Below are 26,253 nucleotides of genomic sequence, written 5' to 3' on the forward strand. Positions count from 1 at the left end.
AGTACTGATAGCAAGACTCAATATCTATTACACTCTACATGTATGCCCAATAATGCTATTTATAGCAGATATTCTAAGCAATAGGCGATACTATAAATAATGTAACGTATAAGTTATCCCTGTTGTTGGTCTTACATCGCACTGATTTGTTGTTATAAGGTTATATATCTGAACCTGAGAGAACTTATGAAATGTGATTCTCTGTATAATTACAACGAAGTCAAACTAGAAACATTTGTGATGCATAACTTTTGTTGTTAAAATTTTTTTTCTATCGCATGCTCAAAAGAAAATGCTACATTGCAGTCTGTAAAAGTTAACTTCATTCGACAAGTCCACGGCGCTTCGACCGAATGCATTTCTTTATCAATTCTGACAAATAATAATGTCAGTTTCGCCCTTATTTTGTTTTCGTTTGGCTATATATGTTTAAATGGTGCATATTAGAAAAGATGATTGCTGTTGAGGATAACGATATCAAATACTTTGTCTAGTAGTTAGACCACTCAACAAGATCCCCCAGGGAAGGGGCTTTAACGACTGCCTGGAATGGGACCAAAGCTGATATAAGTGCCGGGGAACGTGTGTGGAAATGTCGGCTGATACACGACTGTGAATGGTTCAGCTATAGAGACCGGGGGGTGTCTATTACTCTGTCGGGCTGTCATCTCATTCTGTCCCACTTTGAGCCCCATGTCGGCTTACATAACCGCTGAACAAATGAATTCATTGAGTGCCGAACTTGTTTTGGTTATACAACCGTTTTACTGAATGCTTTTGTTGATTCTATTATATGTCCAATTCAATGCACACCATTAATAGCCCCAGAGGCAGTGTATCAAACGCGTATTGAAATATTCACTTTGAATAACATTTAACTAAAAAATGTGCATAAACAAAGTCAATACCTCGATATTTATGGAACAAAAAATCAAAAGGGACCATTCTTAGATGACGCCAATTTCGGTCGTTTCCTTTTAACTCCCGTTATTTTACCAAAGAGGAAGTCACTTTTCAACAGTTAATTTTATATCTGCTTTCATGTGCGTTAGGTACCTCACAAACCTGATATCAATCTCACGACATTATTAAGCAATTCATTGGATAAATGTTCAAGGATTAAGTAATTATGAAGTGTATTTTCCATTATAAAACACAAAGCGATTGAATTATTTTTGCAAAATATATCAAATGTTTGTTAAAATTACTGTGTAACTAAGTGAGTTCACATGGAAATATAAATACATGTACTACACTTTAGATACCAAGTCTAACAAAAAACCCTCAATTGCTATAAGTAAAGCAAAGACTACCGATTAGCTTTTCGTAAGTCATTTTCAACAACTGAAATGAAATTTGGCATTAAATGGAGATCATCGTAAATTCGAAATTTTACACAGGACAGTGACTAATTTGCATACTATAGTCTGCCCCAAGATAATTTTGCCGCATATTTTCTTAAATTATTCGATATTTATAAATACCTCTTGATTCAGACGATGTTCATTCATCAGTATGAAAAAATCCCAAGATTCCCCATTTGAAATGCCATCTCTAGCTTGTCAGGTTTCAATACACGGCTAAAAGTAGAAAGTCTACAGGGATTTTGCAGCCATAATGAAGCCCGGAAGATAACGTTGAAAATTTGTGCGAGGTATTCCGAATGATTTACGAATGAAGAAAAGAAGTCAACATTCCCTATTATAAATCTTCGTAGGAAATCTGGTTTCGTTCCTGTGAATTATTACGAGAGAAAAATGATAATGTAGGAATGAAGTTATCTTGGAAATTGTCCCCTCGATCGATTTCAATTGTACCTCTTTCACAGGTTTGTGTATTTTTATTAAAAATCGTCCAAATGTGCAGCATAAATAAACAGACTATAGTACATTCTTGTGTACACGTGATCATAGAAGACATTATTATGCTCATCATATAAATACAGATTCACGTAAGTCATTATCACAGACTGCATGGTATGTTGTGAAAGTTGGGAAAAAATAACAACCCTTATTAGTCCCCTACCGGTTTCACCGGAGGGGACAATAGCTTTCCTCTGCGTCCGTCCGTCCGTCCGTCTGTCCGTCCGTCTGTCTGTCCCACTTCAGTTTTCCACGCTTTTTTCTTTATGCGTTTGAGGAATAACATGAAATTTGCTGAACAGCTTCAAAATGTCAAACTACAGATCAAGTTTACATTTTTGTAGCGTCTGGTTGACATATTTTCGAGACAATTAATTTTTTATATTCCTTTTGTTAATGTTCGGGTTCGGTATCGGGTTCGGCGTGTATTCAATAAACGAGGAAAGTATGTAGTCAGTAATAATATTGTGCATTACTTGGACCATTCCTTTTATTGTTTCTAACAAACAAATAAGTTCTATAAAATAGTTTCAAGCATTATGTTGTTAATTTAATCGACAGGGTTTTTTGTATAATTACAATCGGGTTAGTTATCGGGTTGGTCTGTTGATTCGGGGTACAGAAGACGGTAAGAATGATATTCTGCATAACAGTCCATTGTTTTCACAAATTTCTACAAACCGGTAGGGGACGTGTATTTCTTATGCAATACTTTCAGAATGCTTGTTTAGTTAGAAAATGTTAAAGCATTGGCTTATAACTCTTTATAAATTACAAAATGCATTCAAATAATTGCAACCTAACGTTCTAGGTATTAAAAACATTTAATGACTTTAAGTCAAAACAATAAACATACTTTCTTTAATAAGTTTAACAAAGCACAGCTCGTATGAATTTAACAAATCTATACATTTGTTGTTTTCATAAAACAAACAGAACGTGTGCATCCATTTATGGCACCGCAAAAAAGTAATAGTGGGTGTACAACAACAGGACGTGGCCAGTCAGAGATGCGTGGACACGAAGTTGCCGTGGTGTAAGCGACGGTTGGGGGTCTCGGGATCCTTGGAACCGCTCTCCGTGGTCCACGGGCTTCCCGCGGGGTCCTTCTCGCCCTGTCTTGAGTAGCCACCCTGTCTCTTCTTATACCACTGAGAAAAGGTGTTGAACCTGTTTCTCCGCACCCCACCCTTCCCTTTGAGACACCTCCAGAACACTTGTTTGAGGGACTCCCTGAATTTGCTGCCGGTCACTAGATACACAAAGAACGTGACGCACTTGTTGGTGTACAACATGTAGAAAGTCACCGAGAACAACAGAGCCATTCCCGGCGCGCGGTAAAATTCCGGATTGTACTCGGACACAGACAGCTGCACGGAGAAAGGAAACGTTAAAATCAGCATCAAAATGGATTCTCCTATCAACATTGGGGCGATGGTATGGAGTTGTTTTCTCGTTCTTTTCACATAACTAGTTTTATTGTGGTCCTTTCCTTTGGAGTGGTCGAATGAATTTGAATCTTTTCTGATGCTTTCTTCAAACTTTGATGATTTGATTATTTGAATGACAAGAACTATATTACTGCATATAATAGTAATGAAACAGAGAGACAAATAGGCAAGGTGAAGCCATGGCCACACCTCTTTCCAGAAAAATTTGTATGAATCTGTTTGTGGATAAACATCACAGAGGCGCTCTTTTCTTGATTCTGGAACCATATGAGATCCAATTAGAAAATGAAACTCCTTGGCCACCACAATCAGCAGAAGGATTACAACGGTGACCCTTGCTCGCTTCACTGACTTTGTTTTGACCTTTAAGGGAAATGTCATTGCTAGCGCTCGGTCAACAGTCATTGTGCTTGTAATCAAAATTCCATAGTCGCAATTCCCCCATCCGTAGAAGTCAAGAAACCGACATATGTCTTTAACCTCGTTTTGATAATAGATTCCGTCAAAACTAACATGAAGCCAGTGTGTTGTCATGGAAATCAACAGACTTAAGGCGTCATTCACAGCGCCAGTTGTCATGAACACCGCTGTAGACTGTCTGCAAAACTGTTTAGTGCGCATGACCAAAATGATGAAAACGTTGCACGTGACTCCAACCAGAATCAGGATTGGTGGATACACGGCATGAATGACGCCAAGAGATAACTGAGTGGTTGATTCCGTGACACTCAGTTCTGACGTCATAGAAAATGGCAGGCTGGTTAAGTTGGACATCTCGACCGGACATTCCGTCAATGGCTAGGCCTGAAACAAGTTAGACACACACATGTATTGTCAATAGCATGCAATAACAGCAAGGTATAAAGGATCTTAACAATGGTGTATCTTTCAGGGATTTCAGCCGCAAAATTCACTTTTTCTTCGTATTTTTACCATACATTATTACTTTTACTAAATACGGAATTCGACTTGTTTCATATGCATTGAAAAATCGAATAACGATCTAACTAGCTGGTTTTTTCAATTTGTTTGCATACATATTCTTTGAATTTTTCAGAACTCTGTATCCTTAGCCTTCAGTACAGCTAAGCTGAATATGCCTAGTTATGGAACGTACGCCATAGCTGCCTTATGTGGCTATTTCATGTGAAGATGGTGCTTTATCATATGAAGATTGTGCTTTTTTGTAAGAAGGCGGTTCTTTGTTATATGAAGATGGTGCTTTATTATATAAGCATAATATATTCTCACATAAAAAGCACTATCTTCACATAATAAAGCACCATCTTCATATGATAAAGCACAACCTTCATATAACAAAGCACCACCCTCATATAATAAACACCAACTTCATATAAAAATGCACCACCTTCATATAAAAAAGCACCATCTTCAAATAGTTAAGCACCATCTCCACATGAAATAGCCACATAAGGCAGCGATGGGGTTCCATATTATCTAGTCCCTTCTTAATTATATGAAGGAGGAGGTGTGCCGAGTAAATCTTCTATATATTTCAGTGTAACGCACTGATAAGCAATTAAGGTCAGAAGTAAAGAGATGTATCTATAAACAGTTGTTCACATTCTATATTGTTATACTTTCATGTTAAATACTGAAATCTGATTGGTTAAGACGCAGTTAATAATATTTACTATTACCCTCAGCGTTAGCAACGCACTTGGCAACGGGTAACATTAAAAAATGTTACATGCGCGAAAATTATGCGCATACGGTTCGCTGTAGAATTCACGTTATTCCTATATAAAAGCAGTAAAATTTTCTTAAAAATTTTAAAAAAGACATTCAGTATAACAAAATAAATAGTGCCTGTTTGGGAGGATAACAGTTGAAATTGACACCCCTCGAAAACCATTGTCAACCTCCGCTTCGCGTCGGTTGACAATGGTTTTCTCGGGGTGTCAATTTCAACTGTTACCCTCCCAAACAGGCACTATTTATATAGTGGTACAATACATACGGACTATAACAGTGAGTATAGTGATTATTGCCCCAAAAAATCATAAACAACTAACGCCAGTTTTTTTAATTTTCTGCACTGCTCGCAACCATCAAAATCGCATGAACCACCAAATAGAGCAGATGTTTTTAAGAAGGTGTCCATGTCAAATCTTAAAATCGGTAAATACTATAGGAATTAAAAATACAACTAACGGACAAGGAAATAATAGACTGGAGTTTTGATGATAAGCCCCACTCAATCGGGAAATTTGATAACTGTCCTTAACCAGTAACGCCTACATTTAATTTGAATTCAATAAGTTAAGATTGGAAATGTCTAGAATTACAGTTGTGTTGGCTGTGTAATATTTTTGTATTGATGAAATAGTTCCAGTGATCTTGTTTGACATTATGTTTGTTTGATTCCCCGTGATGGATACATGTGCAGATAACAATTAGTACATGCAAAATGATACCGATATTTTATATCAATTAAGACATATATATTAATGAATATTATAATTTCATCCCGAAGTCTCTGAAGACCTGGGCTGCGTTTTACAAAAGAACTTACGTCACAAAGTCATAAATATTTTCAGTCTCATGGAATGATATATAAAGAACAAAACTTAGACAGAGCTTTATTTATACAACTACTCTGATGTCCATAATTATATTCTACAGCCATGAGAATAAAACATTGATTAGTTTGTGATGAATTAGGTCGTAAGTTCTTTTGTAAAACGCTGCCCTGCACACCAATATCATCTCTTTCTGTTTACTTCACCGAGGGAACATTGATTAATACGAGAGTTCAGTATACCAATTTCTTTCACTTTCTCCATTGATTTTAATGAAAGTTTACCAAGAAATAATTCTTATTATTGTAAACAATACATTGCTATTTGTATGCATTAATACATTAATTCTAGCATGTACAGTTGCATGTTAAGCAATCATGCCATGATACAAAGCATTTAGGCTTACCGCTCGGAACCGTCTAAATTCCGGGTTTTAAGATACTTCCTCGTTGACCACTTTTAACATAGGTATAATACTGTGTATGTCTCTTTTAAAAAAAAAACCCAAATCATACGGAAAAATTTGCTGAGGGAAAGCTTAGATTTGATAAACTAGCGTGTAGGAAGTTCATTTTGTTCCCCTAGAAACTGTACAATTAATATTATTTGGTGTCAGTATTTAGATTGTATTTAGATTGTCCTTTTTTGCAACGACTACCTTATTTGGTTAATTTTAACCGTTTACGACAAGTTTAAAGCATACAACGGACCGGATAATCAGTGTCTTTATCAGTCCGTTTAGTAAGGAATTTGGCAAGGGGCGTGTCATGTGCAAAGTGGGTCGTGGGCCAGACGTCAGCCTGAGTTCACTCTGCAGCTTGTGGCGCATGGTTGAAGATCGTATCTTGTGATTTTCATGTTTTGGGGTTAGGTCAATGGTGGGCTCTAACAAGAAACATACATTTTTGCCAAGTTTTTTCTGGACAATACAATTCCAATAGTGTATTAATTTAAACGTACCACCTTTCTTTTGTTCAATCTATACTATTATAATACCTTAGAAATCAGACAGTTGCTAAAAACAGGAAGTAAATAAAATAATATTATCATATTTTATAAAAATCATTTAATTTACTAGTACTATGATTATTGAAATAGGTTTGAACTTACTTAGTTTACAATGTGTAGGAATATTCACAACAAGGTTGATAATCCATAATTCAAAGCCAGGCGACAGGAGAATTCCACACCGTCATGGTGCTTCATCATTTTCTTTATACAGACGTCGCTAAATAAAAGGTAAAAATCATAAATACTTGTAAACAAACATATAAAAGGTAACATTTGGATCTGAACGCTTTATGAATGACCTCTTTGCCTCCAGCTACGATCAGAACATTATTATGCAATCTGCAAATCCACTCAAAATGTCACATGGAGATATAGCTTTTTACTTCTCTGGTACTTTGAATTCAATCACAGGACGAGACTGTAGATCTAGGGCACTCAAAACAGTATCATTAAATTTAGCTACATGTACATGTAGCAACAAGAGATATTGAATATTGAAAACTACCTAAGAGTAAAAGGTAAGAGTGGTCATCAATAAAGATAAAACATAGAATTCTATCCAATATAATAGAAATGAGTGTGACATTGTAGATAAATTACGTATATTGCTGGTGCACTAAAAGCTGATAATATTTAAATGACCCTGTTAGTTTGATTTCCAGTGATATGGATTTATGACATATGTACAAGACAGTCATAGAATATTTGAAAATTCAAAACAATAAATAATAAAAAATGAAAAAACATAAACCAGGAAAAAACAATACGGACCAACTACAGGTAGTACGATTCTCGGTCTCTTCCTGTATTTACATATCATGCTGGTGCCCTTTGATCTTAATGTCAAGGGCAAATTGTATTCAAGGAATTAGAAACCGTATTTAAATTGCGTATATGTAAACAAAACACATACAGTTTTTTTTTTTCGAAAAAAAAAGATCTATTCAGAATGTTTCCTCAATATCACTCAGACTGGTTTCCCTGTTTGCACATGGGATTTAAATTACATCAAACGAAATTTAAGTGGTTCACTTGACTTAATAGTATTCGAAAAAAGTAATATCTATCTCAAACTTTTATAATTATATACCCCCTCCCTTAAGAAAATAAACATTGATAAAACTTCGTATTTTGAAATACTGGTGTAGCTTGCTGACAACAAATAATTGTATACTTCAGAAATGTTATAAGGAATTGTTATATGAATATGAAAAACAACAGCAAAAATGTAAAAACTGGGTAAGCCTAGTTAGAAATGAACTTTATTGTCTGGGACTTGGAAATTTTTGGGAACAACAAGAAGTTACTATGTTAAACAATTTGTTCTACTTGTTGAACAGCGCCTTACGGACGCGTTCATACAGAATTGTTATAGTGTTTTTGAAAATTCTTCAAAATGTAAAGTGTACAAGGAAATAGCTCCACATTTTTGTTTACAGAAATATCTTTTGAAACGGTTGTCACATAAAGAAAAAGTTTCTGTTATGTGAATATAGAATATCAGCGCATTCCTTAAACGTTGAAAACGGAAGGTATAAAAACATACCTAGAAATGACCGTAAATGTACTTTGTGTAATTCTCAAGAGATAGAGGACGAATTTCTATTTGTTCTAATCTGTCCTGCTTTTTTGAATTTTCGAGAAAAATACATAAAACCATACTACTATAAGAAACCTTCCTTCTCCAAATTTATACAGTTGTTTAGTTATGATAACTTCAAATCTATTCAGAAACTTTGCCAATATTTATTGAAAGCTTCGAAGCTGAGAGAAAAATTAATATGTTAATTCCTTATGATGCTATCTGTCTTACGTATATTTACATATCTATTATATATTAATAATATTGTACACCATTTGATATATATACCATGTAGAATCCCCCGCCATTCTCCTGTTGATTGTATGTATTATATGCCTATGAGCCACATGGCTCCTTTGGTCAATTAAGAATAAAGGATAGAAAAAAAAACCCATTTCAGTCATTTCTAGTAATAGGTAAACTGATTGCAGTGAGAGAAATGTTAATGATGAGATAAATTTTTGATAAATGCTTGACACCATTGAATAAAAAACCATACCGATGATGTTTCGAATTACATTCTGGATAGCAAGCGTTTTGCAGCCAAATACTTGTGATGAGTATAAATTGGTGAAATAAATTTTACACCAGCTTTCACTAAATGATAAATTGAATAAATACATGAATACACAAAAATATCTACAGCTCAACAACTGGTTAAAGGAGAAACCTACCCTTTTCACTTCCTTCTAGAGAACATCAAATTAACATGGCCAGGTAGACACTAAAGGAAGGGCTATAGGATCCTTTTGAGAGTTATGGAGAATCAATGTCAGTTCGTGTCCTTACTTGAGAATTTAAACAGCAGTCATTGACTGACGTTTTTTTTTTGTGCACGTGTTTGTATTCAAACATGCTCAGCTGGGGGAGTGGTGGTAATACGTGGAGCAGTGTCGATCATTATCTGGCTCCAAGACTCAATGCCGGCTGTTGACAGTGAATTAGTGGTCGCTATTCAAACCGTCGCACAAGACTGTGTAAATAAACAGTCAACTTACTTTTTTATTTCAGAAAATGGTTTGAATGACACAGTTATTGATAAATCTATTACCTAACATAGAATTATTTTGTCTTTAGTTTCATTTATCAATAAACTCCCTTTAATTTGGCAATTATCACAAGCAATAGATATTGTAACAAGACTTATCACTTCTGCACATTGATCAAACAGCTTTTTAAAAATAAATTAATTTTCTCCGTTTTGTTTGTAACCGAAACTAGAAACTCGTCTGTTTACACATTACTGAAAATACTTATCATTTTACCGTCAAAAATGCGCATCACTTTTATGAAAAAAAAAATGATCTTGGTTTTGGCTTCTTTCTTACAATACCCTGACCCTAATCTTGAAACTTAAAAATGTTCGAATAAATATTGAACAGCGTCTATAGATTATAGACTTTTACACTTCCATCTACTCTACTTTATAATATGTAGAAGAAAACGCAATTGTTTATATTAATGGTATAAGAAAAGAAAAAAAATTCCATGAGAAATGATAAACATATTTATAAAATATCCCTGCATAGCAATTGCAAGTTTTAACCGTGTTTACAGAAACATTCACAATATCATGTTTGAAGCAATGTTAAACATGTCATATTAGCTATAACTTCCATTGTGTAGGGTTTCATACTTTTTTAAATTTCAAATTCTGATAATTTCGTGAGATTTGTTTAAAATGTCACACCTTATTAGTATCCATAGTAAAATAAAAAAAATCTTTATTCTATCTTGTTCCTTATACGTGTATTGGTTCTTTAGCTGACAAGTTGTTTGCATCCCATCCTTCGGGGAAAACAAATCTACATCTACATGTTACTCCATGAAAAAAAGCAAGTCCCACGAAAAAAGATATTTTCAACGATAAGATATACTTATAATACATCTAAAAAAAAATCAATAAAATAAAATACTTTACCTAAGTTTGCTTTAGATAATAAACAACTTACCGTTCAAATATTAACGGTCAAATGTGTTTTAAACATCGAATGATATGGATTTCGCGACAATTTTACTCCTCTTAACAAAACTATGAAATCTCAATAATTATTCTGTCAGAGTACTCAATACAAGAATGTTAGTAAGAATCGAATTGATTGATCAGATACCAACCAAACTAACCAAAGGAGGCTAATTAAAACACACGCTCAACTGCTGAGCGTTTTGTCCTAGTTAAGTAGTCCAGATTGTGTTGAGTGTTTGTGCTTGCCTAATCAGCTGCCCAGCTATAATCCGTGTCCGACCATCAGCCACAATGGAAACTAGAACAGACACAGAGTGCAGGGGTCCTTGTATTCGGTTCTGTCCTACACTTTGTGAATTTTATTTTACAGTGTTATATATTTACATCCACCAAATATAGTTCCTTCTTTAGTTCCTTCAATTTCGGAAATTGTTAATTCTTAGCTCTTACAGTACTGAAACCTACACGCCCCTTTTATCGATTGGTTGAGACCTTTAGCAACCTAAGAAAAACCATGCACTGCACGAAATAATCATGATACAAATAAAATACTATTTTTTACTATTACTTTAATTATCATGTAATATTGCATCAAATCTTAATTATGATATCGCAATAAAGTATCTTTAAGTTAAGTTTTATTTCCTGAGTTTAGATATACCTATATATTTATTGATGATAAATCACTTATTTAAAAAATAAACAGCAGGATTTCTCCAAAAAATTGATCACGAACCAATCAAGTTTATATCTTGGTGAACTTTTTATCATTGCTGTTTATTACTTATATTTACATTTGAGAAAGTCAAATTGCTCATAACTATTAATATATCCGCATGTATATGTTTACAATAATGCAAATGATAAGCGCATACAATTAAAGAGTATCAAAAGGTATCAAAATACGAAATGTAAAGAAAATCGGTGACTATGCGTGACCACAGACTTCAGATATTAAACAGCAATTTAAAAAAGTTCAGCGGGATATGAACTTGGTTGGTCACGTGATCAAATCCTGTGAAGCCCGAATGACTTCTCAGAAGATTTGATCATGTACCAACAAAGTTCATATCTCGGTGAACTTTTTATCATTGCTGTTTATTACTTACATTTACCTTTGAGAATGGCAAATCGTTCAAAATCGTTAATTTCACGATGGTTTTACATATTTTGCAAATGTAAATATTCAAATTATCAACACATTGATATTTTAATATCTTAACATAAATCCTACTCATCTATATCAAATGAGTATCATGTATTACAAAAATGATGGACACTTCACTGTGTAAGAATGCAAGTTAAATACACATGATTACTTTCAAAAGAATAACACTTTTGTTTTTATCCACACATCTCATGAAGTTGCACAAAACACTGCTTGTCATAGGATAAATCAGGTCAATCGACAAAGCAACAGACATAAAACAGTGAGCACAAACATGGCGCCGTGTGACGTCAGGCTATTTCCCGCGTTTTCGTTTTCTTTCGTCCCAGAATTTTGCTGTGAGTTCAGACTCTCTGTGGACGACGGGTAGACTGGTTCTGCCTTACACGGCGTCCTCTCGTCAGACTTCAGAACCAGTTTACTTTCGCAATTATTGACCTTCACTAGAGTACAGGCGGACGGAACGTCCATTTTTCCGGCCTTTGCGCCGAATCTGAAAGAACCAATAGCAAGTTGTAAGAAAGCGATATTCTTAAAATTGAATTAGATGATAGGCATTTCCATTAGAATTAATATCAATGTTATATATGTGACACGAGGAAACGTATTAGTTTGATCCAATTATTTTTTTTCTGAAATGTTGTTTTAAATCTAGAATCTTTTGAACAATGTGCTTGTTTGTACTTACGCGCAGCATTCCACCACTCCGAATGTCAAGCACTTACAGTCCGTGCAGTCCGTGAGATGCCGGTAGGTGGCGTTTACATTAATTTCTATGGTTTTCCCGTTCTGGTCACTATATGTACACTTTGTCACTAGAAACAAAAAAAAAAGTTCTGATCTAAGATTATATCCCTTACCCATTGTCATGTCTGTTATATCTATTCTTATATGTACAGAAATATCATTCTCAAGCTGTATGTAGTTGACATATGGAATGTCACTGATCAGCTTTATGAAGTGGTCGTGTAGAATGTCACTGATCCGCTGTATGTACTTGCCGTGTAGAATGTCACTGATTAGCTGTATGTAGTTGCCGTGTAGAATGTCACTGATCAGCTGTATGTAGTAGCCATGTAGAATGCCACTGCTCAGCTCTATTTTGTGGTCGTGTAGAATGTCACAGATCAGCTGTATGTAGTTGCTATGTAGAATGTCACATATCAGCTGTATGTAGTAATTGTGTAGAATGTCACTGATCATCTGTATGTTGTTACCGTGTAGAATGTCACAGATCAGCTGTATGTAGTTGCCGTGTAGAATGTCACAGATCAGCTGTATGTAGTTGCCGTGTAGAATGTCACTGATCATCTGTATGTTGTTATCGTGTAGAATGTCACTGATCAGCTGTATGTAGTTGCCATGTAGAATGTCACAGATCAGCTGTATGGAGTTGACATATGGAATGTCACTGACCAGCTGTATGTAGTTGCCATGTAGAATGTCACAGATCAGCTGTATGTAGTTGCCGTGTAGAATGTCGCAGATCAGCTGTATGTAGTTGCCGTGTAGAATGCCACAGATCAGCTGTATGTAGTTGCCATGTAGAATGTCACATATCAGCTGTATGTAGTTGCCATGTAAAATGTCATTGATAAGCTGTATGTAGTTGCCGTGTAGAATGTCACAGATCAGCTGTATGTAGTTGCCGTGTAGAATGTCATATTTCAGCTGTATGTAGTTGCCATGTAGAATGTCATTGATAAGCTGTATGTAGTAATCGTGTAGAATGACACTGACCAGCTCTATGTAGTTGCCGTGTAGAATGTCATTGATCAGCTGTATGTTGTAGTCGTGTAGAATGTCACTGATCAGCTGTATGTAGTTACCATGTAAAATATCACATATCAGCTGTATGTAGTTGCCGTGTAGAATGTCACATATTAGCTATATGTAGTTGCCATGTAGAATGTCACAGATCAGCTGTATGTTGTTTCCGTTTAGAATGTCACAGATCAGCTGTATGTAGTTGCTATGTAGAATGCCACATATCAGCTGTATGTAGTAATTGTGTAGAATGTCACTGATCATCTGTATGTTGTTACCGTGTAGAATGTCACAGATCATCTGTATGTAGTTGCCGTGTAGAATGTCACTGATCAGCTGTATGTTGTTTCCGTGTAGAATATCACAGATCAGCTGTATGTAGTAATTGTGTAGAATGTCACTGATCATCTGTATGTAGTTGCCGTGTAGAATGTCACAGATCAGCTGTATGTAGTTGCCATGTAGAATGTCATTGATAATCTGTATGTAGTTGCCGTGTAGAATGTCACAGATCAGCTGTATGTAGTTGCCGTGTAGAATGTCACTGACCAGCTGTATGTAGTTACCATGTAGAATGTCGCTGATCAGCCGTATGTAGTTGCCATGTAGAATGTCACTGATCAGCTGTTTGTAGTAATTGTGTAGAATGTCACTGATCAGCTGTATGTAGTGGTTGCGTAGAATGTCACATATCAGCTATATGTAGTTACCATGTAGAATGTCACATATCAGCTGTATGAAGTTGCCGTGTAGAATGTCACAGATCAGCTGTATGTAGTTTTTTTTTTTAGAATAACACAGATCAGATGTATTAAGTCGACATATAAAATTTCACAGATAAGCAGTATGTAGTCGCCATGTCAATGTCGCCTTTCCAAAAGAAACAGACGCTGGGGCTTTGCCTTTGTAGCAATAGAGTTTCAAAACGCACAAAAAAAGGTAAAAAGTTTTGTTTAGTCTTAGCCTTTATTATATACCCTAACCATTAGTAAACCACCCTCATCAGTTTTATATCAGAAGTGGTAAATGGACTGTTTCAACCAATTATTCCACATTGTGAGATAGATCCTGCTGAATGATTCAGATTTACTATTTTTCAACACAATTATAAGCAGTGAAATTACGTATCAAGAGAGGTAGGAGAAATGCACTCTGTGACACACACTTTGTGTTCTAAGGGCCAAAAAACAAGGTAAAGGTTTGGAATGCGTGCACAGTTGCCTTTATTACCCGTGTAACAATGTTTCTTGACTCACGTTGTTTGTATTATTGAGTTAAAAGGAGAGGGTTAATGTTGTTTCTAAGTTACAAGGACTTCAATACTTTATTTTTTTTGACGCATGCAATAAATTTTAGAGTGGTGGGTAGCTCCTTGTTTTGTGATAAACGAACCCTTTTCTAGCCCTCGGTAAGGCGTACTTTTACAAACAAGTTTACTCTCCGAGCGTTACAACAGGTCTGTGTATAAGTGTTAGTAGAGCTATTTATCCTGATGACAGTCCTGTCAAGTAATGATAATAATTAAGTGAGCTTCATAATTCATTTGTCAAGAGTGAAACATCAAGTTCTGGAATACATTTGTAACAATTCATCTTAATGTCCTAAGCAATGTAGCCGGTGGCTTCTATTTAAATGACTATTAAAGACAAAAAAAATTGAGATTGCCTTTTGTCGATATTTTGAAAACAAACATTAGAAAAATCAAATTTTGCATCTGATTTTACATTTTAACTGGTATATCTCTAAAAGTGTTTAAAGTGTTTTATTAACCTTTTACTTCATAAATTGATCTGTCTTCAGTTGCTAAGCATTGATAATAAAATATGAATATATATGTATATATATATGTGCAACGATGAGTGTTTATTATTAAAAATGAATATAATGCAAAAATATTTGTCTTTGCCATTCGTGTGCGATTGTTCCACACAAGGACATGAGTGGGCGCGGGAAGATAACTCTTCTTTACCTGTCGTCGTCGTGTGTCGCTGTAATATGTCGTCTGGTTTTCTCTCAAGTAAACGCCTTTAGGGGACCTTAACCACTATTTATCATTTAAATTGCTTTGATATTGCATGATCTACATGGACAACATCTTTTTAATAAAGCGAATTTTTTGGCGTGTTTTAAATATAATTAAAAATTTGTGGTTTAGATTCTCAAGGCACTAGTTAATAGGATTGATGTCAAAGTAATAAATTGTTATGCCTTTCAAAATAAAATTTTTATAAAAAAATGTTAGATAAGTCAAATGAAACAGAACACAGTCAAAGTTAACAGGACTTCTGAAACAAAACGTGCCACCACAGCAGCAAGTGAGATTGTTGTCACTGAATCAACAAAAAATGTGATATAAAGCGGCAACAAAACAAAATAGTGGTTACAATGACAACGAATAAAAAGAGTGACCACATCGACATCAAAGACAACAAATAGGCGAACTATACGTACAACAAATAGGTAATCTACACAGACAACAAATAGGGGACTGCTCAGACAACAAATAGGGGACTAAACAGACAACAAATAGGCGGACTAAACAGACAACAAATAGGTAATCTATACAGACAACATAGCGGACTACACATAAAACATATAGGCAGACAATACTGATAACAAATACACTTACTTCTCAGACAACAAATAGGCGGCCAACATATACGCTTACTGCACATAAAACTTATAGGCAGACAACACAGACAACAAATAGGCAGACAACACGGACAACAAATAGGCGGACAACACGGACAACAAATAGGCGGACTACACGGACAACAAATAGGCGGACTACAGGACAACAAATAGGCAGACAACACAGACAACAAATAGGCGGACAACATGGACAACAAATAGGCGGACAACACAGACAACAAATAGGCGGACAACACAGACAACAAATAGGCGGACAACACAGACAACAAATAGGCGGACAACACGGACAACAAATAGGCGGACTACATAAAAAACAAATAGGTGTACTACACAGACAAAAATATGCAGACTAAAATGTCAACAAATAGATATTCTACTCAGAAAACAAATAGACATTCTAGGCCGATAACAAATATGCAGACTAGAATAACAACAAAGCATAAAACATAGAAATAAAATAGGTGGAATATATAGGCAATAGATAAGCGGACAACAAATAACTCTGTGGTATTGCACATACTGACATCAGAATACGAATGTTGTACAACGAATTGAATAACTACAGCGAAATCGCTGATTAAGTATAGGGGTCTATAGATTATAATTTGTCTACGGATGATGCTGATGTTAAAACATTCTTAAATAATTTACAATACTACCTTCAGCTTGATTGGCATACCGAGAATGTGGTTTTTTTGTGTTATATAGGAGAAAATGCAAAGTGATTATCTTAAAATGCATTGAAGAATAAATCTGAATTTCTAATCATTTGTGAATAGTCTGACAGAATTCTTTATATAAAAGTGAGATTTCATCTGGCCTTCAAAATTCGTCGTTGCATAACGTTGGCCTTTGTTGTTGATTCTCTCATCAATTTGCGTTGAACAAAGTCATTGTTGACACCAAACGAAACATTATCTGTCTCACGGATAATTCAAAAGTCAGAGACGTAGTACAGACGTGAACGTTCTACACTGACACTGTGACAATGGAGAAGGTTTTTTTCTTTGAAATACTTATTTCTAACCGGTATAATTTCTTGTGATAGATTTTTTTGTAAACAAATCAGTTGAAACGTTTGTTTATTTCTTAATTTAGATAAGAAGTTTACATAAAATTTATAACACATCGTCAGTGCAAACCAAAGACATGATCATTTAATTTAAACGAAAAAATTTGCATTTGTATTAGTCAAAGCTTAGAGCTAAAAAAAAAAACATAAACGCAAATGAATAATTTTCAATACACGACGCTTCAAAACATTTCATTAGGTACACAATTGTCAGTCACCCTTATCTAAACGCATGTATAAATCTTCTAAAATCAAAATTCTACCACCGCCCCCCCCCCCCCCCCCAAAAAAAAATAAATAAATATAAAATTGTACTTATGCTGTGAACGAACGCAAAGTTACACTTTCCGTACATACTACAGGTTTATTACACTTTCCGTACATACTACAGGTTTATAAGCTGCTACTGGTTGATAAACTAAGTACACTCACCCACAGATCCTACAAGAGTTAGACATGAGCAAGGAGATAAAACACAGACTTACCGGGTGTCTCGATCCCATTTCCAGTGTTGCTGCCCCCTTCCTTCTCGTAACGCATACATGTTCCCCGGGCGTACCCCGCCACGGTCAGGGTTAGTAGCGCTATCCAGCACGCGGCGATCATCCTCGTCTCTGTCCCCCAATCGTAGGTCCCCTGTCTCAGAGACTGGGCGCGCACAGACCGTCACAACGCATCATCCCTCATGTACGTCCGGATACGCTTGGGTTGTCCGAGATAAATAGGTGAGAACTGCTAGGGGCCAGTATTAATAAACACGAGGTAGGTAATTGAATTGAACATTACAGCGAATTCATACGATATTCATATTATGCATGAATTATATGCAGCGATTAAGTGCACTCGTTTAATTAGATTAGTTTTCCCGTTTGTAGGGTTCGCAGATGTCAACTGTTTCCAAAAGCCGTGCATTTGAAGATTGGAATGATTCATTTCAGACATTTAAGAAAAATATGCATTTTTCATGCACGTTCATAGTTTGTACTTGTCAGAGGAAATCGTCTGGGGCAGTTTTTATTTCAGTTTTATAATAATTCTAAACTACAGTCTGACAATAATCGGTGAGCTTGCCACGAAGATAAAAGAGAATGTCCAACAGTCAGACGGACAAACATGACAGACTGATTAACTCACAGACAAACGGACAAACTTTACAAATTATTTGTCAAACACACCCACACACTCTTTACATACGTTTAGGTTAGACGCAAGGGCAGACATTACAGTCCGTACAATATAAGAAAGGGACAAAAGATACAAACAAATGTGGGTATTACAGATCTTGATACTATAGTAAACTATCTGCCATTAAAGACAAATAACGTTAAGGAGGCTGGGCTGTCAACAAATTAAAACATTCAGATTTGATTTTTTAAAGCTTTAAACTAATATGTAAACGGTGTGACCGTTGGACCTAGCGCAGATTCAACACAGTGCAGTTTGATTTTTATACAACAATTTATTTGAAACGCACACAATAGACTGAGCGCGCGACGCTTTGTTTAACTTTGGCTTATGATTTCAGTTGGCAGCCAGGCGGATCCTGCTGCGCTCGATATTATTTAGTAAAGAAAAATCAATATATTTCAGCTTTAAAATTTTGACATTTTCTTTTCTCTTTATACAAATCTCTTCTTTGAAAGATAAATACAGCCTAAAAATGACCGCCAGCACCCAGACCTCCTACACCTCAAGTCAAATATCAAGTGTTTATACACCAAAGACACAACGTGAAGAACACTTTATATGGAGGATCATTTCCACTCGTAGTATAAAGAAACTGTTCGGTTACAGATCGTGGGAGTTGTTGTAATTACGACCTTAATAGTGATATTGTCCTATATATAATAATAATTCTATGCATTACCAAGGAATTCCAGTGATACGTATGTAATTAAACGATTAGACCCTCACTTTGTTGTGTTCACCTAGTCCTAACCTTGGCTAGGTCCTATCATTATATTTTACATATTTATGTCACAAAATCTGCATTTGAATGTAAGAACATCCAATTAGTTATTTTGAATTTGAATAATTACTATTTTAATAGCTTTATTTTTACCACCGTGAAATGTACTTTCTTATAAGTTGTCCAATTGAAAACTATATTATTAAGCGTACAATAATAATTACTCTAAGCGTGTTTCGGTACGTTCTAATAATTACAAGCTAGAGAGATAGATAACTGCCGAATCAGAGATACAGAGACAAGTTATTGACTGTGCTGAAATCTGACATCGTTGTCAGCTGAAACTTATTGCTCTCTGTTCACAATAATGATTTGACGACTTTTTGACTCTTCCTATAATTAAACAATGTACTGATTTTCTGTCATCATGGACATGTAAATCTCTACTCATTGGTCTTCGCGTACAGGCTGGTAGCTGGTTTTGAAGGATGGATGAGTTCTTCTCGTAAAGGGGAACTCGCTGTTGCGATGTAGCCTTACACCCGGACGTATATGGTTAGAAACCTTATTAACCTGAATAAAGACAAGGTCGAGGATTCAATGTACACATGATGTTTGTCTATTTAAGATAACTTGGTCCTTTCTGGTTATTTTTCATCTCACAACTGTTGTGACCATTTTTATTTCAAAAACCTCGCAAAACAAACTTTAAAAATGCCAAAAGTCTAGGTATCAGAGTAGATTGGTATACTATTTGAAAGTCGATCTTTTGCAACTAGAACGTATAAAAATAAACCGATTAGCCTGCATCTATTTGTACAGCACGTTGTCTCCGCGTTACCAATATAATTCATACATGTACCCCATGTATTGTATATTTGATAAACCTAACAGTTTATGTCTTTGTCATAAAAATCCAGAATTATTGCTTTCTAGTAATCATCAGTTAATCATGTGAAATGACCAATGAACACACAACACGTTCCATAAAAACACATTTACTCAATTATTTTTCCTTTAATGGTTTATTCTTACAGTTTCATGGTGAGAAATAAAATATTCATTACAGCTGACAAAATGGTCACCAAAGAGTTTACACTAATCACTGTCGCTCCGGAGTGCGGTTTTTCTGTCACATGCTTTTGCACGCGGATAAAGATATGATGAGTTATCTCCTCTTGTTCCGTTGTGGTCTCTTTGTTTTCTGCAGTAGTTGCCTCTACTTTTACCGGGTTCTTGACAGTTTTTACAAACTGTCTCCTGTGTGTTTCTGTAGTTGTCATGGTTTTCTCTGTTGTCTTGGATACAGGTATAGTTCCAGATTGTTCAACCTCAGTAGGACAGATTGTTTCTAGCTGACATTGCAGGTTCTGGGAGAAGGTACACCCCGTAGGTGGTATGAATGTTCCAAGCGGGTGTCTTTCCCATTCGGGAACATGGCTGTAGACAAATTCAAAAGATTAACACAATGAAGTTTTTCGGTATTTTATTCAAAAATACAATTTTTGTTTTGTTTACCAATGCCATAAAATGACGCACATCAAAACCTTATAAATCTTTTTCTGAGAATTTTAAATAAAGTTCTATTTAAACAACGTTAATCGATTTCTTTTAGAATACATTGTCAAATAGGCAGGCTTGGGGTAATGCTAAATGTAATGGTAATGCATTGCAATGCATTACATGTTTTCAAAGTAATGCTAGTAATGTGTAATGCCACAAAATTAGCATTACAAGTAATGGTAATGTAATTCATTACTTTCCAAAATCTAGTGTAATGCTGGCATTACATGGCATTACTTTGCATTATTATGCTTATTTATATATGTGCACTTTAAAAAATGTGATGAATAAATGAATAGTTGAAATTGAATTTGACTAAATTTATTTTTTAAGAAGAAAGAAATAATTCTTGAGATAAAAATGTTTTAATTGTATAATGAAAAAAGATTTTTTAAAAATTCATTTTTGAATTGTTAATATTACTAAATATAACAGCACAATTTCATAACATTTTCAAGAGTGTTGTTATTAAGAGTTTTTAATCATTTAAACAGTTTACTCCAATTAGTTTGCACTTCAATAAGAAATGTGTCAACAACACACTAAGCCCCCAGGATAATCTACGTATCAAAACAATCTTTTGTTATAAGAAGTGCTAAACGCCCCAATCCCCTTCCCTTCGCTATGTCCCAAAAGAATAGGAGACAGACATGCACCTTTAAAAGCAAAATGAATGCACTGTCCATCCATGATGAAAAGCAATATCACTTCCAATATTATAACCCATTTGAAAATAATTTTACTTACTTATTCTCTCTCTCTCTCTCTCTCTCTCTCTCTCTCTCTCTCTTATATTAAGTACACTGTACATTAGTTTGGACTGATAGAAAGTACAAGATTCATGTATTTTTTTCTATTATTGCACTTAATATGATCGCCAAACAGTACTTTTCAGTCCAAGCTTCGACTGCTCCTGTAAAACATTTATTTAGTATAGCTGAGAAGATTTTCAAACTAACAAGATGCAGTTAAAGATGAACCCTTTGAAACTTTGATCATAAAGTGCAACAGCAATCTTTTGTCTTAAAGTGTCCTCAGTAGAAAGAAATATGATTCAAATACAGTATCTTAAGAAATATAACTGGGAAAAACCATCTGTTTATGAATGAATACAATTAAGTGTCCAAAATTATAAAGATTTGTGTACTCTGGGGAAATATCTCTATTTAGCTTTTGATAACCGCAACATTATTCCATAAATTGTTTTTTGTTATACATGTAATTCTGTGTCTCTATTTCGTATCCTACATTGTATCATGCCAATTGTCTATAAATATCATTTTACTTATGTAATATGTTGTTCATAATGCCACAAGATGATTATAAATTGAGCAATTTATAAAGAATGACTCTTGTATAGTCATTGAATTTGAACATGATACTAAGCATGAACCTGTATATATGTTAAAGAGTGTTTTATATTTGAAACATTTGCAAAAACTCTTTACTAGCTTTACTTTCTAAAAACAAAGTAATGGTAATGGTAATGCATTACTTTACTCATGTAATGGTAATGTAATGCATTACTTCAAGAAAATCAAGTAATGGTAATGGTAATATAATGCCCAAATTCATGAAGTAATGGTAATGTAATGCATTACTTTACAATGTAATTCACCCCAAGCCTGCAAATAGGTATATATTACGTACACGTGAAAACTTGGTTTTACACTCTTCAATGTAATATGACTCTTTCCAATTTATGTTTGCTTTAAAAGCTTCTCGCTTTAAAGTTTAATAAAACTGTCTCAAATTATAAATAATATATCATATCATAGACAAACATAACAAATTTTAATTCCTTAAGTGAAATCAGATAACTTAGTGTATTCAGGGAAATATTGGCCTATGTTTTATTTTTGCCCATTTCGCCCTTGTTGTTATCGATCAAATTTAAGAATGATCGAATTCAAAATACATGTAATGTTAGATGACTATATTTATTAGAAAATGTTTTTATTTCTAACTATGATTGGGCGAATTTGAGATACCAGTACAATATGTTAATCAAAATACTCAAACCTCGATGTCACGTGGTAATATTCACTGACCCGGGACGTAATTACTTACTGACACGTGACGAGCTCCCCGTCCGGACTGCAGGTGTCGGCGGTCCTGAGCTCGTGACACAGGGTCGTGTTGACAGGGGTGGATACCGTCTCTCTTATCATCACTCCTGACGGGTCCAGCTTCAGGACGTCATAGCGACAGGCGGTCACTGCAAATGTCACACATAACTCATAGCGACAACACAATCACCATACAGATCTCATAGCGACAATACAGTCACCAGATATTTCTCATAGCGACAACAAAGTCACAAGATATATCTCATAGCGACAACAAAGTCACCAGATATATCACATAGCGACAACACAGTCACCAGATATATCTCATAGCGACAACAAAGTCACCATACAGATCACATACCGACAACAAAGTCACCAGATATATCTCATAGCGACAACACAGTCACCAGATATATCTCATAGCGACAACAAAGTCACCATACAGATCTCATAGCGACAATACAGTCACCAGATATATCTCATAGCGACAACAAAGTCATCATACAGATCTCATAGCGACAACAAAGTCACCAAATATATCTCATAGCGACAACACAGTCACCAGATATATCTCATAGCGACAACAAAGTCACCATACAGATCTCATAGCGTCAATACAGTCACCAGATATATCTCATAGCGACAACAAAGTCACCATACAGATCACATAGCGACAATACAGTCACCAGATATATCTCATAGCGACAACAAAGTCATCATACAGATCTCATAACGTCAATACAGTCACCAGATTTATCTCATAGCGACAATACAGTCACCAGATATATCTCATAGCGACAACACAGTCACCATAGAGATCTCATAGCGTCAATACAGTCACCAGATATATCTCATAGCGACAACACAGTCACCAGATATATCTCATAGCGACAACAAAGTCACCAGATATATCTCATAGCGACAACACGGCCACCAGATATATCTCATAGCGACAACACAGTCACCATACAATTCTCATAGCGACAACACAGTCACCATACAGATCTCATAGCGACAACACAGTCACCAGATATATCTCATAGCGACAACAAAGTCACCAGATATATCTCATAGCGACAACAAAGTCACCATACAGATCTCATAGCGACAATACAGTCACCAGATATATCTCATAGCGACAACACAGTGACCACACATATCTCATAGCGTCAATACAGTCACCAGATATATCTCATAGCGACAACAAAGTCACCAGATATATCTCATAGCGACAACAAAGTCACCACACATATCTCATAGCGACAACACAGTAACCATACAGATCCCATAGCAACAACACAGTCACCATACAGATCTCATAGCGACAACACAGTCATCAGACAGATCTCATTGCGAAAACACAGTCACCAGATATATCTCATAGCGACAACACAGTCACCAAATATAACTCATAGCGACAATACAGTCACCAGATATATCTCATAGCAACAACACAGTCACCATACAGATCTCATATCAACAACACAGTCACCAGATATATCTCATAGCGACAACAAAGTCACCAGATATATCTCATAGCGACAACAAAGTTACCATACAGATCTCATAGCGACAACACAGTCACCATACAGATCTCATAGCGACAACACAGTCACCAGATATATCTCATAGCGACAACACAGTCACCATACAGATCTCATAGCGAAAGGCGGTCACTGCAAAAGTCACACATAACTCATAGCGACAACACAGTTACCAGACAGATCCCATAGCAACAACACAGTCACCAGACAGATCTCATAGCAACAACAAAGTCACCAGACAGATCTCATAGCGGCAGGCGGTCACTGCAAAAGTCATATAACTCAATTGCAAAGCGACAATATAGTCAACAGACAGATCCCATAGTGGCAACAAAGTCATCAGACAGATCTCATAACAACAAAACAGGCACAAGACAGATCTCATAGCGACAACACAGTCACCATACAGATCTCACAGCGACAACACAGTCACCAGATATATCTCATAGCGACAACAAAGTCACCAGATATATCTCATAGCGACAACAAAGTCACCATACAGATCTCATAGCGACAATACAGTCACCAGATATATCTCATAGCGACAACAAAGTCACCATACAGATCTCATAGCGTCAATACAGTCACCAGATATATCTCATAGCGACAACAAAGTCACCAGATATATCTCATAGCGACAACAAAGTCACCAGATATATCTCATGGCGACAATACAGTCACCACACATATCTCATAGCGACAACACAGTCACCATACAGATCCCATAGCAACAACACACTCACCATACAGATCTCATAGCGACAACACAGTCACCATACAGATCTCACAGCGACAACACAGTCATCAGACAGATCTCACAGCGACAACACAGTCACCAGGTATATCTCATAGCGACAACACAGTCACCAAATATATCTCATAGCGACAATACAGTCACCAGATATATCTCATAGCAACAACACAGTCACCATACAGATCTCATATCAACAACACAGTCACCAGATATATCTCATAGCGACAACAAAGTCACCAGATATATCTCATAGCGACAACAAAGTTACCATACAGATCTCATAGCGACAACACAGTCACCATACAGATCTCATAGCGACAACACAGTCACCAGATATATCTCATAGCGACAAGACAGTCACCATACAGATCTCATAGCGACAGGCGGTCACTGCAAAAGTCACACATAACTCATAGCGACAACACAGTTACCAGACAGATCCCATAGCAACAACACAGTCACCAGACAGATCTAATGGCAACAACAAAGTCACCAGACAGATCTCATAGCGGCAGGCGGTCACTGCAAAAGTCATATAACTCAATTGCAAAGCGACAATATAGTCAACAGACAGATCCCATAGTGGCAACAAAGTCATCAGACAGATCTCATAACAACAAAACAGGCACAAGACAGATCTCATAGCGACAACACAGTCACCATACAGATCTCATAGCGACAACACAGTCACCAGATATATCTCATAGCGACAACAAAGTCACCAGATATATCTCATAGCGACAACAAAGTCACCATACAGATCTCATAGCGACAATACAGTCACCAGATATATCTCATAGCGACAACACAGTCACCATACAGATCTCATAGCGACAACACAGTCATCAGAAATATCTCATAGCGACAACAAAGTCACCAGATATATCTCATAGCGACAACAAAGTCACCAGACATATCTCATAGCGACAACACAGGCACAAGACAGATCTCATAGCGACAACACAGTCATCAGATATATCTCATAGCGACAACACAGTCACCATACAGATCTCATAGCGACAATACAGTCACCAGATATATCTCATAACAACAAAACAGGCACAAGACAGATCTCATAGCGACAACACAGTCACCATACAGATCTCACAGCGACAACACAGTCACCAGATATATCTCATAGCGACAACAAAGTCACCAGATATATCTCATAGCGACAACAAAGTCACCATACAGATCTCATAGCGACAATACAGTCACCAGATATATCTCATAGCGACAACAAAGTCACCATACAGATCTCATAGCGTCAATACAGTCACCAGATATATCTCATAGCGACAACAAAGTCACCACACATATCTCATAGCGACAACACAGTC

At 35.9% G+C, this 26,253-nt stretch overlaps 3 protein-coding genes across 3 annotated transcripts; all 3 read right to left on the reverse strand.

The window, feature by feature from the left end:
- Positions 1 to 2,700: 2,700 nt before the first annotated feature.
- On the reverse strand, positions 2,701 to 6,410 carry LOC128190735 (C-C chemokine receptor type 3-like). The gene is made up of 2 exons (XM_052862883.1): positions 6,263 to 6,410; positions 2,701 to 4,117 (listed from the first exon to the last, which is right to left on the reverse strand). The coding sequence occupies exon 2, from the start codon at positions 4,085 to 4,087 to the stop codon at positions 2,867 to 2,869; it is 1,221 nt and encodes a 406-aa protein (XP_052718843.1). The 5' UTR covers positions 4,088 to 4,117; positions 6,263 to 6,410; the 3' UTR covers positions 2,701 to 2,866.
- Positions 6,411 to 11,606: 5,196 nt separating this feature from the next.
- On the reverse strand, positions 11,607 to 17,791 carry LOC128189312 (uncharacterized). The gene is made up of 3 exons (XM_052860866.1): positions 17,560 to 17,791; positions 12,272 to 12,398; positions 11,607 to 12,076 (listed from the first exon to the last, which is right to left on the reverse strand). The coding sequence occupies exons 1-3, from the start codon at positions 17,678 to 17,680 to the stop codon at positions 11,812 to 11,814; spliced, it is 513 nt and encodes a 170-aa protein (XP_052716826.1). The 5' UTR covers positions 17,681 to 17,791; the 3' UTR covers positions 11,607 to 11,811.
- A 2,174-nt stretch (positions 17,792 to 19,965) lies between these two features.
- Positions 19,966 to 25,448, reverse strand: LOC128190492 (uncharacterized). The gene is made up of 3 exons (XM_052862564.1): positions 25,376 to 25,448; positions 22,617 to 22,764; positions 19,966 to 20,423 (listed from the first exon to the last, which is right to left on the reverse strand). The coding sequence occupies exons 1-3, from the start codon at positions 25,446 to 25,448 to the stop codon at positions 20,015 to 20,017; spliced, it is 630 nt and encodes a 209-aa protein (XP_052718524.1). The 3' UTR covers positions 19,966 to 20,014.
- Between the last annotated feature and the right edge of the window lie 805 nt (positions 25,449 to 26,253).

This window comes from Crassostrea angulata, chromosome 6, assembly GCF_025612915.1.
Source record: "Crassostrea angulata isolate pt1a10 chromosome 6, ASM2561291v2, whole genome shotgun sequence".
NCBI lineage: Eukaryota > Metazoa > Mollusca > Bivalvia > Ostreida > Ostreidae > Magallana > Magallana angulata.